This window comes from Babylonia areolata, chromosome 6, assembly GCF_041734735.1.
Source record: "Babylonia areolata isolate BAREFJ2019XMU chromosome 6, ASM4173473v1, whole genome shotgun sequence".
Taxonomy (NCBI): domain Eukaryota; kingdom Metazoa; phylum Mollusca; class Gastropoda; order Neogastropoda; family Buccinidae; genus Babylonia; species Babylonia areolata.
The window spans coordinates 27,955,731-27,970,730 of NC_134881.1; the positions used below are offsets into that span (position 1 = coordinate 27,955,731).

A 15,000-nucleotide genomic window follows, 5' to 3' on the forward strand; every position below is an offset into this window, starting at 1 on the left:
TGTTTTTGCTGTTGTTGTTATTGTCACAGGGACAGATTGAAAGACTAGGTAATGCCTAAAATCTTCATTCTTGAGTGAAAATTTTTTGAATTTTTGCATCTCTCTCTCTCTCTCTCTCTTTCTGTCTCTCTCTCTCTCTCTGTATCTTTCTGTCTCGCTGCCTATCTCTCTCTTTGTCTCTCTATCTCTATCTCTATATCTCTCTCCATCTCATTCCCTCTATCTCTCTCCATCTATATATATATATCTATATCTCTCTCTATTCTCTCTCTCTATCCCTCTCTCTCTCTCTCTCTCTCTATATATATATATATATATATATATATATATATATCTCACTCTAAATCTCTCTGCCTATATATATATATATATATATATATATATATATATATATCTAAGTCTCTATCTCTCTCTATCTCTCCCTCTGTATATATCTCTCACTCTAAATATCTCTCTCTCTCTCTCTCTCTCTCTTCCCTTCTCCCCGTCCCTCCCCCCCCAACCACCCACCCCCTCATTCCCCTTCTTCGTTTTCTCTTCCTCTCCACATTTGACAAATTCTTCCTCTTCTCTTCGGTTTCCATGTTGTTTCATAATGATTCTGCTCTTAATGACTGCTTACTTTGTGATCAAACATAATTATTAAAAAAAAAACCCAAAAAAAACCCCAAAAACAACAACAAAACACACACACAAATTTCAAGTTTTAATTATCCTTTCACTCCTATATGGAGTATGTGAGGATTACTGTGCAAAATAATGTTTTCAGCCCATTTCCAAATACACAGCAATGTCACATAAAAGTTGAGAAAACGCAAATGTCTTTTAACTCCAAAAGTGTAGCTAGGCAACATTTGTAAATCTAATCATCTTACTTACAGCTAAAATGACTTTTTTGCCTCCCGTGGGCATATTACAGGAATTAAAAACCGATTTTGGAGACCATTTTTTTAGGAACATATCTAATTCGCAACTGATCATAAGTGGGACACTCCATTATAAAATGAAACTCATCCCCAATCACAGACATGTTACAAACCTTTCAAAGCCGTAACTCTAGTGGTATGCCTTTGTGTCTCCCTGTTTCTATTTCCGGCTTATGATTACTGCTTCGAAATATGAAGAAGCTGATAAACGCAATTATCAGGCATTTGACGAATATATTTTCACACACACACACACACACACACACACACACACACACAGAGTGTGTAGCATTTTTGTGTAGTGTTGCATAATTTTTTTGTCACAACATATTTTTCTATGTGACACTTGGGCTGTTCTCACCTTTTTTTTTCACCCTGCTTGCAATGTATATTTGTTTTCCTATCGAAGCGTATTTTCCGATGGAATTTTTACTTGGAACAACCCTTTAGTTGCCGTGCCGTGGGTTCTTTTACATGCGTTAAAGTGCGTGCTGCACACGGGGACCTCAGTTTATCGTTTCATCCTAATGACAGATAGGGAAGTCCTAAAAAAAAATAATAAAAAAATAAAATAAAAAGACAATCAGCAATTACACTTCAACCAACAGTTTCCCCCTTTCTTTCTCACCAAACCCCTCACTCTACTCCGCGCACCCTCATCCACTTTCTCCTCCCCCTACCGTCCCTCTTCCCACCTCCTTCTTCCTCCCCCCTCCACCCCCTCCCCACCTATCCCCTGCTGTGTTTTTCACCTTTCAAAAGAAGATGGACGGATTCATAAAACAAATAATAAATAAATTATTTAAAAAAAAGAGACGTGAAGAATGACTGCTTCAAGCCGTAACTTTGATGCAGCTGGCCAATTCCTTTGCTGTTGCCGTTGGGTTACGCTGCTGGTCAGGCATCTATCTGCTTGGCAGATGTGGTGTAGCGTATATGGATTTGTCCGAACGCAGTGACGCCTCCTTGAGCTACTGATACTGAAACTGAAACTGCCGCAGTTTGCAGTTCTTCAGGAATGAAGAACATGGTGACGGAATTATTATTTTGGCTGTAAGGGAAATTAGACCGGAGGAGGCAAAAATTGGTCATAATGAAAGGAGAAAGGGCAAGTAAAAATAAAAAGGGGGGGGGGGGAGAGATGAACAGGCTGACAGAGATGGGATGGGTAGGGTGGGGGGGTGTGTGTCCGGGGTGTGTGTGGGGGTGGAGAGGGGGGGGGGGGGGTTGTGTGGAATGATGAGGCATCGTTTGAAAAACGTGGAGGAGAAGGGTTGCTGGTGGTGGTGATGGTGGTGGTGGATATAAGATGAACAAAAAAAACCCAAAAAATTAAAGACTCAGATGAAACTGACGCACGTGTGTGTGTGTGTGTGTGTGTGTGTGTGTGTGTGTGTGTGTGTGTGTGGTAATTTCTGTCTCTGCAAGTCATTGTGTTTTTTTGTGTGTGATAATTTCTGTCTCTTTTTGTCGGGGTGTGTGTGTGTGTGTGTGTGTGTGTGTGTGTGTGAGTGTGTGTGTGCTGTGGGTGAAACAACGGTGTAACGCGAAAGAGGAGAAACCAAACAAAAGATTACGCATCGGATAAAGCTGACGCGTGTGTTGTGTGCGTGTGTGATAATCTCTCTCTGTCTCTCTCTGTCTCTGTCTCTCTCTCTCTGTCTCTCTGTCTCTGTCTCTCTCTCTCTCTCTTATCTTATCTCCTACCCACACCATTCAATTAACAACTACAGCTGTAGCCACAAATAGCAGGCATCATCATATGCAGACACAAACGAGACATACAGACACGCAGACAGACAGACAGACAGACAGACGGACAGCCAAGCCATCCCCTGAACACTTAATGAATGCAAAGACTGCTTAAAAACTGACACGCAGCCAACAACAGTGACCCATTCTTCCTGACAGGCACATCGCAAAAAAGGAATATACTGCATTTTGTTCTTCCCTATTTTCTTCTGCTTTTTTTTTTTCATGACCCCCTTCTCTCTCTCCTCCTTCCCCCCCCCCCACCCCTCCATCCCATCCCTTTCCCTCCCGTACCCCCCTCTCTCGCCACCTCCCTCTCACCCACCCCACCACACACACTGACACACATGCAACATTTTTTTCCCCCTTCTTCTCTCTCTTCAGCAGCCACAGAAGAAAGATGGCCATCACATCCTAAAAGATGTGGCAAGTCGATTTGGAGCCATAGCCGCGCGACTGATGCTTAATGATCGATTTTGTGTCCCTACCCCTTGAGGACTAACACATTACATCGCAAATTATTGCCTAAGTGGAAATTAGTTTGAAAGGAAAAAAAATCAAAACAACAACGAAACAAGGGGGCGGGGGTGGGAGAGGGGTGCGGGGGATGGTGGAAGGAAGGGGAGGAGGGTATGGATCCTTGTTTAGAGTGAAAGTGTTAAAACGCCGGAACGATTCAGCCGCTTGTAGCTGCTTTTAGAGGCGTTTGATTGGCTAAGAGCGGAACAGGCAAGACGGGTACGTCTTTTCACTGTTAGCCGCGCGAAATGTGGCCAAGCAGAGAAAACCGATAGGCCTAACTAAGTTTGCATCAGTTTGACATGGTAAGTATATGTATCACCAGACATGTAGTATAATACAAACTCCTCCTGCTGGCGTGGTGGGAAAAGAGAGAGAGCGGGTGGGGGTGGGGTGGTGGTTGGTGATGGCTTGTCATCAAGATGAGCGGGGGTGTGGGGGGGGGGGAGTGATGGCCGCGGGGGAAGGGGTGGGGGGTGAACTGGGGGTGGGGGGGGGGTGAGGCGAACCACCCCCGGAAGGGTCCTTCTGAAAATCGAATGAAAAATTCCAGCGCCGAAAACAATATCGCGTGCTTTGAGTTCGTTTATTTACTTATAGTCTGTTCATCTGAGATGATGATATTCGACTGAAAATAAATGATAGTAATATTATTATTATTTGGATTATTATCATTTCTATCATAATGATGATGATGATCATTATTCATTAGAAATCAACATTTCTGTATATTCGAATGAAAAGGGGAGGGACGGTTGAGGTGGAGGGGAGGGGGTGGGCGAGGGGGGGGGGACTAAGAGAGAGAGAGGGAGAGAGAGAGAGAGAACAGAATGTGGAAAAGATAGAGTACAAAATGTAAAATGGAGAGGGTGAGTGTCAGTGATTGGAGAAAGAAAAAAACATAATATTGGAAGGGTGTGTGTGAGAGGGGGGGACTGGGGAAGCGGTATTAGGACCAAAAAAAAATCAATAATCAAATATTTATGACTAAATCATTTATCTTGATCTTGGCACTTGTAGCTGAAACATCAATAATATCTTCGGGGACAGGGGAATCAATGAGCTCATAATCAAGACCACATTGTGCTATGAGGTATTGAACAGAAACAGACAGACTGGGCTGGTGGGGTTAATGGCTCACGTGTGTGTGTTTCCACAACTTTAGTCTGGGTTAGCACTCTGTCTTTTCGGTTGTCTTTGTGTGTGCGTGCGTGCTTGCGTGCGTACGTGCATGTGTGTGTGTGTGTGTGTGTGTGTGTGTGTGTGTGTGTGTGTGTGTGTGTGTGTGTGTGTGTGTGTGTGTGTGTGTGTGTGTGTGTGTGTGTGTGTGTGTGTGTGTGTGTGTGTGTGTTCATTTTCTCAGGAAATATTTAGTCAGTCGCCACCAATTTTGGCTTAAAAATTGGGGGAAAAAATGTAGTTCTTGCCACACGTTCTAAAAATAATGACAGTGCGCTTCTGGGAAGGGCACAACAATTTTAAAGAAGCCATCATATTTCTAAAGTCAGAGATATCGTTACATTTTCATGTCTTATTCAGGAAACTATCGTTATCTGACATACTGACACTTGTGGGTGACGATCGTTTTATTTATTTATTTAGTTCGTTAGGTGGTTTTGTTTGGTTTGGTTTGGTATTCTTTTAGTATCTGTTTATGTTTTGTTCAAACAGGAACTTCTTTTTACTTTCATATCAAGAGCAATGAATTTCCACCAAGTAATGGGACAATCATCTGAATAAACCATGGGAATTTGTTAAAACGGATCTCACTCGGCAGAAACATAACATTTCAAAACATTTACTCTGGGCATACTAATGCTTTGTAGTTTTACACTCAGTGTGAATGTCCACTGCGCTCGTCCATTTCATGAACACTCGACACCAGCCAGACTTGTGCAGTTTCAGTCGTCAGTAGCTCAAGGAGACGTCACTGCGTTCGGACAAATCCATATACGCTACACCACATCTGCCAAGCAGATGCCTGACCAGCAGCGTAACCCAACGCGCTTAGTAAGGCCTTGAGTAAAAAAAAAAAAAAAAAAAAAAAAAAAAAACGTCATCAACATCGCACACCCTCCTATGCCTGCTTACAACTGCCTCTCCAGGGTTTTAAAGCAGACGGACTCTCTCAGACCTGTTGATAAGTGGGCTTCCTCAGACTGTCGCCAGTGTCAGGACTATCGTCAGTGGACTGTCTCAGACTCTCCTCAGTAGACTCTCTCAGACTATCGTCAGTGGACTCCCTCAGACTTTGCGTGTCTGTGTTCGTTTTAATTACCAGACTAGTCCAATCCGTTTCGGACGAACTATCGCCCTGATATGACGTGCGTTTGTTTAAGTTAGGCACATCTTCTCCGACTGTAAGTTTAATGAATGAAACCTTATTTGCACGAAGGCATAGCATCTACAGTCACTGGGAAAGTTGGTTTGTTTGTGGGTTTTTTTTGTTGTTGTTTGTTTTTTGGGTTTTTTTTCATTATCAGTTGTTGTTTTTCTGCTTGTTAAATCAACGACTCCCCTTTTACAAAAGTTCATTGAGGAACTGTACTTCTAATCATTTCAAATCTCCTCTTTGGTTCCATTTTCCATCAGTCCTGTTCCCTGCCAACCCTCCTTCCTTCCCCCCCCCCCTCCACCCCCCCCCTACCCCCCCTCCCCCTCGCGAATCCACCCTCTCCTTTTTTTTTCTCTCTATCCTCGGTCATTTTCTGCCTCTGTTTCTGCCTCTATCTCAAGATTCTCTGTCCCTTCCCTCCCTCTCACCTCTTTTTTTTTTCAGTGAAAGATCGACAGACATGAATGAAATAGGCATGCACACACAATCGTGTATACATACATACATACATACATACATACATACATTCACACACGCGCGCGCACACACACACACACACACACACACACACACACACACACTCACACACACACACACACACACACACACACACACACATCAATGAAATTGTTTTTTTGTTGTGTCTATTAATCCTTCGGGATTTTATGACAATGAATGAAGTCAAGTCAAGTCAAGTCACACACACACACACACACACACACACACACACACGCACGCACGCACGCACGCACACACACACACACACACACACACACACACACACACGCACACACACACACACACACACACACACACACACACGAACACACACACACACACACACACACACGAACACAAACACACACACATATATTCACTCTCTCTCTCTCTCTCTCACACACACACACACACACACACACACACACACACACACACGCGCGCGTACTCGTACTCGTACATATGCGTACGTGTAATGCAGGCCGCTGAGGTAGATAGGAAAGGTAAACATCATTGGCCGTTTCCATGGAGATGGAGTCCCTTTGACAAACATCTTGCAGGGCTGCCCTGCAGAAGACTGACGCGCCGGCGCTCTCATGAATAGAAATACCCCCCTGTAAACCAGACCCGGCTCCTTTGTCGATATTCTCATCTTCTCTCCCTTCACTCTCCTTCTCACCTTCCACCCCCCCCCCCCCCCACCCCCCCACACACACACCCCACCCCACCCCCCCACACACACCCTCTTTCTGTTTCTCTTTCTCTCTCTGTCTATCTATCTCCTTCGCCTATTTCTCTTGTTTATCTATCAATCTAAATCTCCTCGCTCTCTCAATATATCTGTCCTTCTCTCTCTCTCTCTCTCGACGATACCTTTCCCATTCGGCATCCGAAGCCGGTACATTCTTTTTTTTTTTCTTCTTTTCTTCTTTTTCTCTTTTTGTTCTGATCAACAGAGTGCCCAGCAGTATATAAATCGAGTGACCCTCCCGTTCACCCCCCCCCCCCCCCCCGCCCCCCACCCCCACCCCAGCGCCCCCACCCCCTGGCCCCCTGGCCCCCTGCCCCCTCCCTCGCCTTTCCGACCCCCCCGTCAGCCAAGAAATGGTCGGTCAGCCAGTCAATCGAGGGATCCCAGTCCAAGGTATGTACACTGGCTGACTGACAATAATTTGATCTGCGCTTCTGCTGGAGACGGGGAGATTATTGAAGTGTTTTGCCAGACGAGCAGTATTTTTATGATGAGGATGGCAGCAGGCATCGACAAAACGATCTTTGTGGTCAGTGGGTGTTGTAGTTCAAAGACTGGGGCATGGGAGTTTATTGTTGTTGTGAGTGTGTGTGTGTGTGTGGAAGGGTGAGTGATGGGGGTGGGGGTCGAGGGGAACTGGGGAGGGATGTAGTGTGTGTGTGTGTGTGTGTGTGTGTGTGTGTTGTTTTTGTAGCTGTTGTTGTTGTTATTGTTGTTGTTGTTGTTGTTGTTGTTGTGTGTGTGTGTGTGTGTGTGTGTGTGTGTGTGTGTGTGTGTTTTTGCATGTGTATGTGTGTTTGTGTGTGTGTTTGTGTTTTGTGCTTGTGAGTGTGCGTGTGTGTCTATGTGTGTCGGTATTTCTGTCTTTATGTCACAGAGAGAAAGTGAGAGAGAGTTGACAGTTTTTACTCTTTACTATCATTAGCTTAACAGCCCATGTGACGGGGGTGGGGTGGGGGGGTACAGGCTGGTTATAGTCTCTCCGAGCGAAGGAGAGAGAGAGAGAGATTGTTTTATTGCCATTGACAATACTATCCTTTGGCAAGGGGAACAATGTATGAACAAAAGAATAACGACGGTTTACAGAGAAATTGACACTTTGCTAAGGGTAAAAAGAAAATCAACGACAAACAACAACAACAACAACAAAATCATAAAATAGAACATATTTTTAAGGTGAAAAAGTGAAATTTAAAAAAAAAAAAAAAAAGGGTCGACCATCCGACTTTCTACAAAGTCATTCAGAATTATAAACTGTGGAACTGGCATCAGGGTAAGAGGGGGTTTTTTGTTTTGTTTTTTTGTTTTTTTGTGTGTTGTTTTTGGGGGTTTTGTGTGTTTTTTGGGTTGTTTGTTTTGTTTTGTTTTTTTTTTTGCTTTTTGTTGTTGTTGTTTGTTTGTTTGTTGTTGTTGTTGTTGTTGTTGTTTGGGTGGGGGTCGATAACTATAAGCTTCCCGAAGATAATTTCCTTTTCCGACAATCCCAAGCTAGGGCGATAAATTTCGCTAGTGATCTTATTCTTACTTCATCATCTATCAAAAGCGTACTGGTAAGGTTCATGTTCTCTAAGTTTTCACCGTTGAAAATTAAGCATTTCTTTCGAATTTCTTCATAATATTTACACATAAAAAGGAAATGAGTTTCATCTTCAATTGAAGCACCACACATAGAACAAGGGGACCGTGCGGACGTGTCGGCAGAGAACCATTTTTTTTTTTTGTTAGCATTTGGGCCTGAAGTTCTAAGTCTGAATCGAGCCAGGCTTGTTCTGTGCCATTTAGTACTAATTACTTTACTCTATTTTTCTGTCTGAAAAATGTTCTTAAAAGAGAGGAACCAGTTGTATTTTTCTGACTCTTCAATGTGGGCATGCCAATCCTGTTTGTACGAATTGATTAATCTGTCTTTTAAATTCTGCGAAAAATATTCTAGCATGGCCAACACCCTGACACATCCAGACAATCCCAGAGCCCTGTGTGGTTAAAACATTCTTTACAAAGAAAGCCCAATTTTCTTTCCCAGATTCTTACCGATTTGGCATCATTCCATCAGCTTGCCTGCTTATTCTTGTCAGTGGGAGCTGTATTAATCTAAGCCAGTTTCTAATACATTTGATCTTTGTTTTTATATGTAGTGGATATCAACCAGTTTCACCATATGACATTTTATTGGACTAATGCAAAGGCACCGAAAGGAAGGGTTTAACTGCATAGGTATGAACTTTTTTCCATTTCTTGATTATCGCACAGTCCCCAGATTTCTGCACCATATGTTAGAATTGGTTTAATTTGTGAGTCAAATAGTTTCCAGAATATAGAGAGATCGATACAGTTAAGGTTGTTTTTGTTTTGTTTTGGTTTTTTGGTTGTTGTTTTTGTTTGTTTTTGTTTTGTTTTTTTGGTGTTTTTTTGTTTTGTTTTGTTTTTTGTTTGTTTGTTGTAGTTGTTTTTAAGATCTTGTAATCTCCATTACTCCCTTCTTTCCTTTCCTACAACTTTCTACCCATATCTATAAGAGAGAGAGAAGGAGAAAAAGAGAGAGGGGGGCGGGGAGAGCGAGAGAGGGGGTGTGAGGGGCGGAGAGAGAGAGGGGGGGATGAGGCACACACAAGAGAAGAAAAGACAGACGCTGCCAGACAGCCAAGTGATATAAAAAGAAATCTCTCTTTGTTTGTTTGTATGTTTGTTCGGGGTTTTTTGTTTGTTTGTTTGTTTGTTCGGGTTTGTTTTTGTTTTGTTTTGGGTTTTGTTGTTGTTGTTGTTTGTTTTGGGTTGTTTTTTTTTGGGGGGGGGGTGTTTGTTTGTTTGTTTAACGGTTGTGCGGCATGTTTTGCGAACATAAACGAACAAGAAGCGAAAGCAAAGAAAGAAAGTTTGACCGGAAGAAAGAAAGAAAAAAAGGAAGGAAGGAAGGAAGAAAGAAGGAAAGGAAGGAAGGAAGGAAAGAAAGGAAGGAAGGAAGGCAGGAAGGAAGAAAGAAGGAAAGAAAGGAAGGAAAGAAAGAAGGGAAGGAAGGAAAGAAGGAAAGGAAAGAAAGGAAGGAAGGGAGGAAAAAAGGAAGGAAAGAAAGGAAGGAAGGGAGGAAAAAAGGAAGGAAAGAAAGGAAGGAAGGAAAGAAGGAAAGGAAAGGAAGGAAGGGAGGAAAAAAGGAAGGAAGAAAGAAAGGAAGGAAGGAAGGAAAAAAGAAAGAAAGGAAAGGAAGGAAGGAAGGGAGGAAAAAAGAAAGAAAGGAAAGAAAGGAAGGAAGGAAAAAAGAAAGAAAGGAAAGAAAGGAAGGAAGGGAGGAAAAAAGGAAGGAAAGAAAGAAAGGAAGGAAAGAAGGAAAGGAAGGAAGGAAGGAAGGAAGGAAAAAAGAAAGAAAGAAAGAAAAACAGAAAGAAAGCAAAGGTCAAAGGAGGAGATTGACAATGACAGAGTGGGGATGGGGTGTGGGGAGGAGGAGGAGGGGGGTGAGGAGAGGAAGGGAAAAAAATCAAACGAATGGAGGAGGAAGGAAGAGGAGGAAGAAGATGATGGTAAGAAGACGGTAGAGACAGAGAAGAAGAAGAGACAGGGAGGTCTCCAGACATGTACACTCAACCGTACAGCACTGTTGTGTTTTCTGCTGCAGGGTTTTCGTTGAGCTAATCATTTGTTAATTCGTTTGTGGGTGGGTTTTTTTTTTGTTTTGTTTTTTTTGTTTGTTTGTTTGGGGGGTTTTTGGGTTTTTTTTTTTTGTTTTGTTTTTTTGTTTTTGTTGTTGTTGTTGTTGTTTTTTCTCGATTTGTTATGGTAAACATTCCTTTTCTTTTGTTGCACCAAAACAATGGAATTCACTGCCCTCACACATTCGTCACCACACACACACACACACACACACACACACACACACGTCCCCACCCCCCACCCCCCGCCCTCGTCCCCCGCCCCCCGTCCCCCTCCCAACAACCGCATTTAAGAGAGCTACCCAAAACACATCTTTTTCAGCTTGTACTATTTCTAATTAGAGCATTTCCATTCTGTATATATATATATATATATATATATATATATATATATATATATATATATATGCTTGCATAAGGATTAAAGTTCCCAACTCAAACTAGGCGTACGATGGCTCAGTGGTTAAAACGTCTCCCAGAAAAGGTGACTCAGTCCTGAAGTGGCGACCACCCTGGAGGCGCGGGTTCGAACCTGCTGAGGACCAGGAAAAAAGAAAAAAAAAAAAAAAAAAAAAAAAACAGAAAAGGCGGCAATACAAGGGCATCCAGGATCATGACCTGGGTGCAGCCCGGCCCCCTTTGAGTGTAAGGAGTTTAGGGCCGAAACACTTGGCTGAGGGGGGCTCCTTCTCTGAAGACCTTGTACTGTCCAGCTCTCCCTAGAGGGTTTTTTTTTTTTTTTATCACTACTTGCTGTGATTTAGCAGCGAGTTAGCTGGTTTGTCGGTCAGTTGGTCGGTCAGTAGGACAGTCAGTTAGGTATGTAGTTAGTACATTGGTTTGGTTTGGTTTGGTTTTGTTCGTCCGTTTAGTTATTTTGTCGGTAGCTTGGTTAGTTAGCTAGCCTAGTCGGTTGGTTAGTTGGTTGATGGGTTAGTTTAGTTGGGGTAACTTGGTTTGGTTAGTTGCCTGGTCGGTTGGTGGATTTGAGAATGAGCTGGGAAGTTAATGAGTGGGTGGTATAGTGTTTTAGTTTTGGTCAGTAAGTTAGTTTAGTTATTCGTTCATAGCCCGTGTTAGTTTAGTGAGTTAGGTACTTGTTTTAATTATTTATTTATTCGTCTGTTAATGCATGTATGTTTTTAACATCTATTCATTCTTTCAGTTACCCATTCAGTCATGCATTCATTCGTTTACTAATCTGTTCATCTTCAGATCGGGCATGACAGCCGAGGGGGCCATGACGTCAGGATGACGTCCCAGGTGACGCTACTGGTAGTGACCCGTCTCGTTGCTGCAGTCATGACAGTGGCTTTCGTCCCTCCATCCACTCAAGGTAACAACTCAAGGCTTCACTGTGTTGCGTTGCGTTGTTGTTGTGGTTGTGTTGTGTTGCGTTTCGTTGCGTTGTTGTGTTGCGTTGCGTTGTGTCGCGTTGTGCTGTGCTGTGCTGTGCTGTGTTGCGTTGCGTTGCGTTGCGTTGTGTTGCGTTGCGTTGGGTTGGGTTGGGTTGGGTTGGGTTGTGTTCGGTTGGGTTGGGTTGCGTTGTGTTGTGTTGTGTTGTTTTGCGTTATTCTGCGTTGTGTTGTGTTGCGTTGTTTTGCGTTATTTTGCGTTGTGTTGTGTTGCGTTGCGTTGCGTTGTGTTGTGTTGCATTGCGTTGCGTTATGCTGTGTTGTGTTGTGTTGCGTTGCGTTGCGTTGCGTTGTGTTGTGTTGTGTTGTTTTGCGTTATTTTGCGTTATGTTGTGTTGTGTTGCGTTTTGCTGCGTTGTGTTGCGTTGCGTTGGGTTGGGTTGTGTTGTGTTGTGTTGTGTTGTGTTGCGTTGCGTTGCATTGTGTTGTGTTGTGTTGCGTTGCGTTGCGTTGCGTTGGTTTGGGTTGGGTTGGGTTGCGTTGCGTTGCGTTGCGTTGGGACGGGTTGTGTTGTGTTGTGTTGCGTTGCGTTGCGTTGTACTGCGTTGTGTTATGTTGCGTTGTGGTGTTGTGTTGTATGGCATGGACTGCATTGTCTTGTATTGTATTGTGTTGTATTGTATTGTATTGTATTGTATTGTATTGTATTGTACTGCGCTGATTGCGCAAGGGTCGTAACAGTCTATGGGATCTTTAACCGTTATTATTATTATTATTATTATTATTATTATTATTATCATCATTATTATTCACAACTGCACAGCTCCTCCTGTTAACGTTGTTTCCTTGTCTCTGGCTGTATGGTCTGCTGGTCTGTCTGTCTGTCTGTCTGTCTGTCTGTCTGTCTGTTGTTCTTTACATTTAAGAAAAATAAATAAATAAAACAACACCCGTACGGTTCTAAAACTCATACTCAGCATTATTCATAAAGTCTACAAAAAAACGATTAATCCTACAGATTGTCTGCTTCAAAGAAACGCAATGCATCCTGAACTGCATAACAATTGCATGACAACAACGTCAACATCAGCAAGTGTTACAACAACCATGATAATGATAGCGGAATGATGATTATGAGGAGGAGGAGGAGGAGGAGAGGGACGACGACGATGATGATAACAGTGATGATGATGATGATGACGTTGAAGACGATGATGCGACAATAAAGATGATGGCGATGACGACGACGGTGATGACAATGATGATGATGACGTTGACGACGATGATGATGACAATGATGATGATCACGATGACGACGTTGATGACGATGATGATATTACGATGACGACGTTGATAGCAATGATGACGATGATGATGACGATGAAGATGATGACTTTGACGACGACGATGATGACAATGATGATGATCACGATGACGACGTTGTTAACAATGATGATGACAAATAATGCTGGCGGTGGTGTCAGAAATGTTTTGTCGGGTTGTTGTTCGTCACCGTAGTCATTTCTAACCCTTCACTAATTTTTGCTCTTCTTCTTCTTCTTCTTCTTCTTCTTCTTCTTCCACCACCACCCCCTCCCCCTCCTCCCTCTCCACCCCCCATACCCACACAACCCACGCACACAACCCCTCCCCCCCCCCACACCCACTCACCCACACACTGCCTCATCTCTCTCCGTTACACCCTACCCCCTCCCCCCCTCCCCCACCGCTCCTCACCACCTCCACCCACCCACCCTTGCCCACCACCACCACCGCCACCACCACCACCACCACCATCATCAGCGACAGAATGCAAGTATCACTTCTCCTCGCGGAAGAAGGGCCACGGGACCTTCTCCACCCCGGGCTACCCGCAAGAGTACCCGGTGCAGGTGACCTGCATCTACAGCTTCGACTCGGCCGGGCGCGGGGTGCGCCTGACCTTCGACAAGTTCAACCTGGAAGGCTTCTCGGCCAAGGAGAAGCAGTGAGTGGATTAGTATAGTATAGTATAGTATGGTATGGTATGGTATGGTATGGTATGGTATGGTATTAGATAATTAGTATAGTGTAGTGTAGTGTAGATAGATAGATAGATAGATAGATAGATAGATAGATGGATGGATGGATGGATGCATAGTAAAGTATAGTATAGTTAGATAGGTATAGTATGGTATAGATAGATAGATAGATAGACAGATAGATAGATAGTATAGTATAGTTAGATAGGTATAGTATAGTATGGTATCGATAGATAGATAGATAGATAGTATAGTATAGACAGATGATATAGTATAGTATAGTATAGCTAGCTAGCTAGCTAGATAGTATAGTAGATAGATGGATAGATAGATAGATAGACAAATTGTTTTGTTTGTTTGTTTGTTGTTTGGGGGGGGGGGTGCATGATTTTTCTTTTTAATGCTTGAGGGTTTTTCAGCCTTGGAGGAACAGTGAGCTTGTTTTTGTTAGTTTGTTGTATTCATTTTTGTTTGTTGTATTCATTTTTGTTTGTTTGTTGTATTCATTTTTGTTTGTTTGTTGTATTCATTTTTGTTTGTTTGTTGTATTCATTTTTGTTTGTTGTATTCATTTTTGTTTGTTTGTTGTATTCATTTTTGTTAGTTTGTTGTATTCATTTTTGTTTGTTTGTTGTATTCATTTTTGTTAGTTTGTTGTATTCATTTTTGTTAGTTTGTTGTATTCATTTTTGTTTGTTTGTTGTATTCATTTTTGTTTGTTGTATTCATTTTTGTTAGTTTGTTGTATTCATTTTTGTTAGTTTGTTGTATTCATTTTTGTTTGTTTGTTGTATTCATTTTTGTTTGTTGTATTCATTTTTGTTAGTTTGTTGTATTCATTTTTGTTTGTTTGTTGTATTCATTTTTGTTTGTTTGTTGTATTCATTTTTGTTTGTTTGTTGTATTCATTTTTGTTTGTTTGTTGTATTCATTTTTGTTTGTTTGTTGTATTCATTTTTGTTTGTTGTATTCATTTTTGTTTGTTTGCTGTTTTTATTGTTCTTGGGTGGGTGGGTGAATTTTTTCTTTCATTCTTTATGCGCGCGCGCGTGCGTCCGTGTGTGTGTGTGTGGCACATACACACAGACCCAAATGCTGAATGGAGAAACAAAGAAAACACGAACAAGATTATCATGAAATATTGACAACATGCAAGAAAAAAAAGGCAAGGCAACGGTAATGCTATCGATTTTGCTTGT

At 42.4% G+C, this 15,000-nt stretch overlaps 1 protein-coding gene across 1 annotated transcript in view; it reads left to right on the top strand.

The window, feature by feature from the left end:
• Positions 1–15,000, top strand: part of LOC143283485 (uncharacterized) — a 174,975-nt gene that overhangs the window by 108,730 nt on the left and 51,245 nt on the right. The window contains exons 2-3 of the mRNA XM_076589727.1: positions 11,641–11,761; positions 13,584–13,767. Of these exons, the coding sequence (XP_076445842.1) occupies positions 11,677–11,761; positions 13,584–13,767 (269 nt within the window). The 5' untranslated portion in view covers positions 11,641–11,676. The remainder of the gene's footprint in view (positions 1–11,640; positions 11,762–13,583; positions 13,768–15,000) is intronic.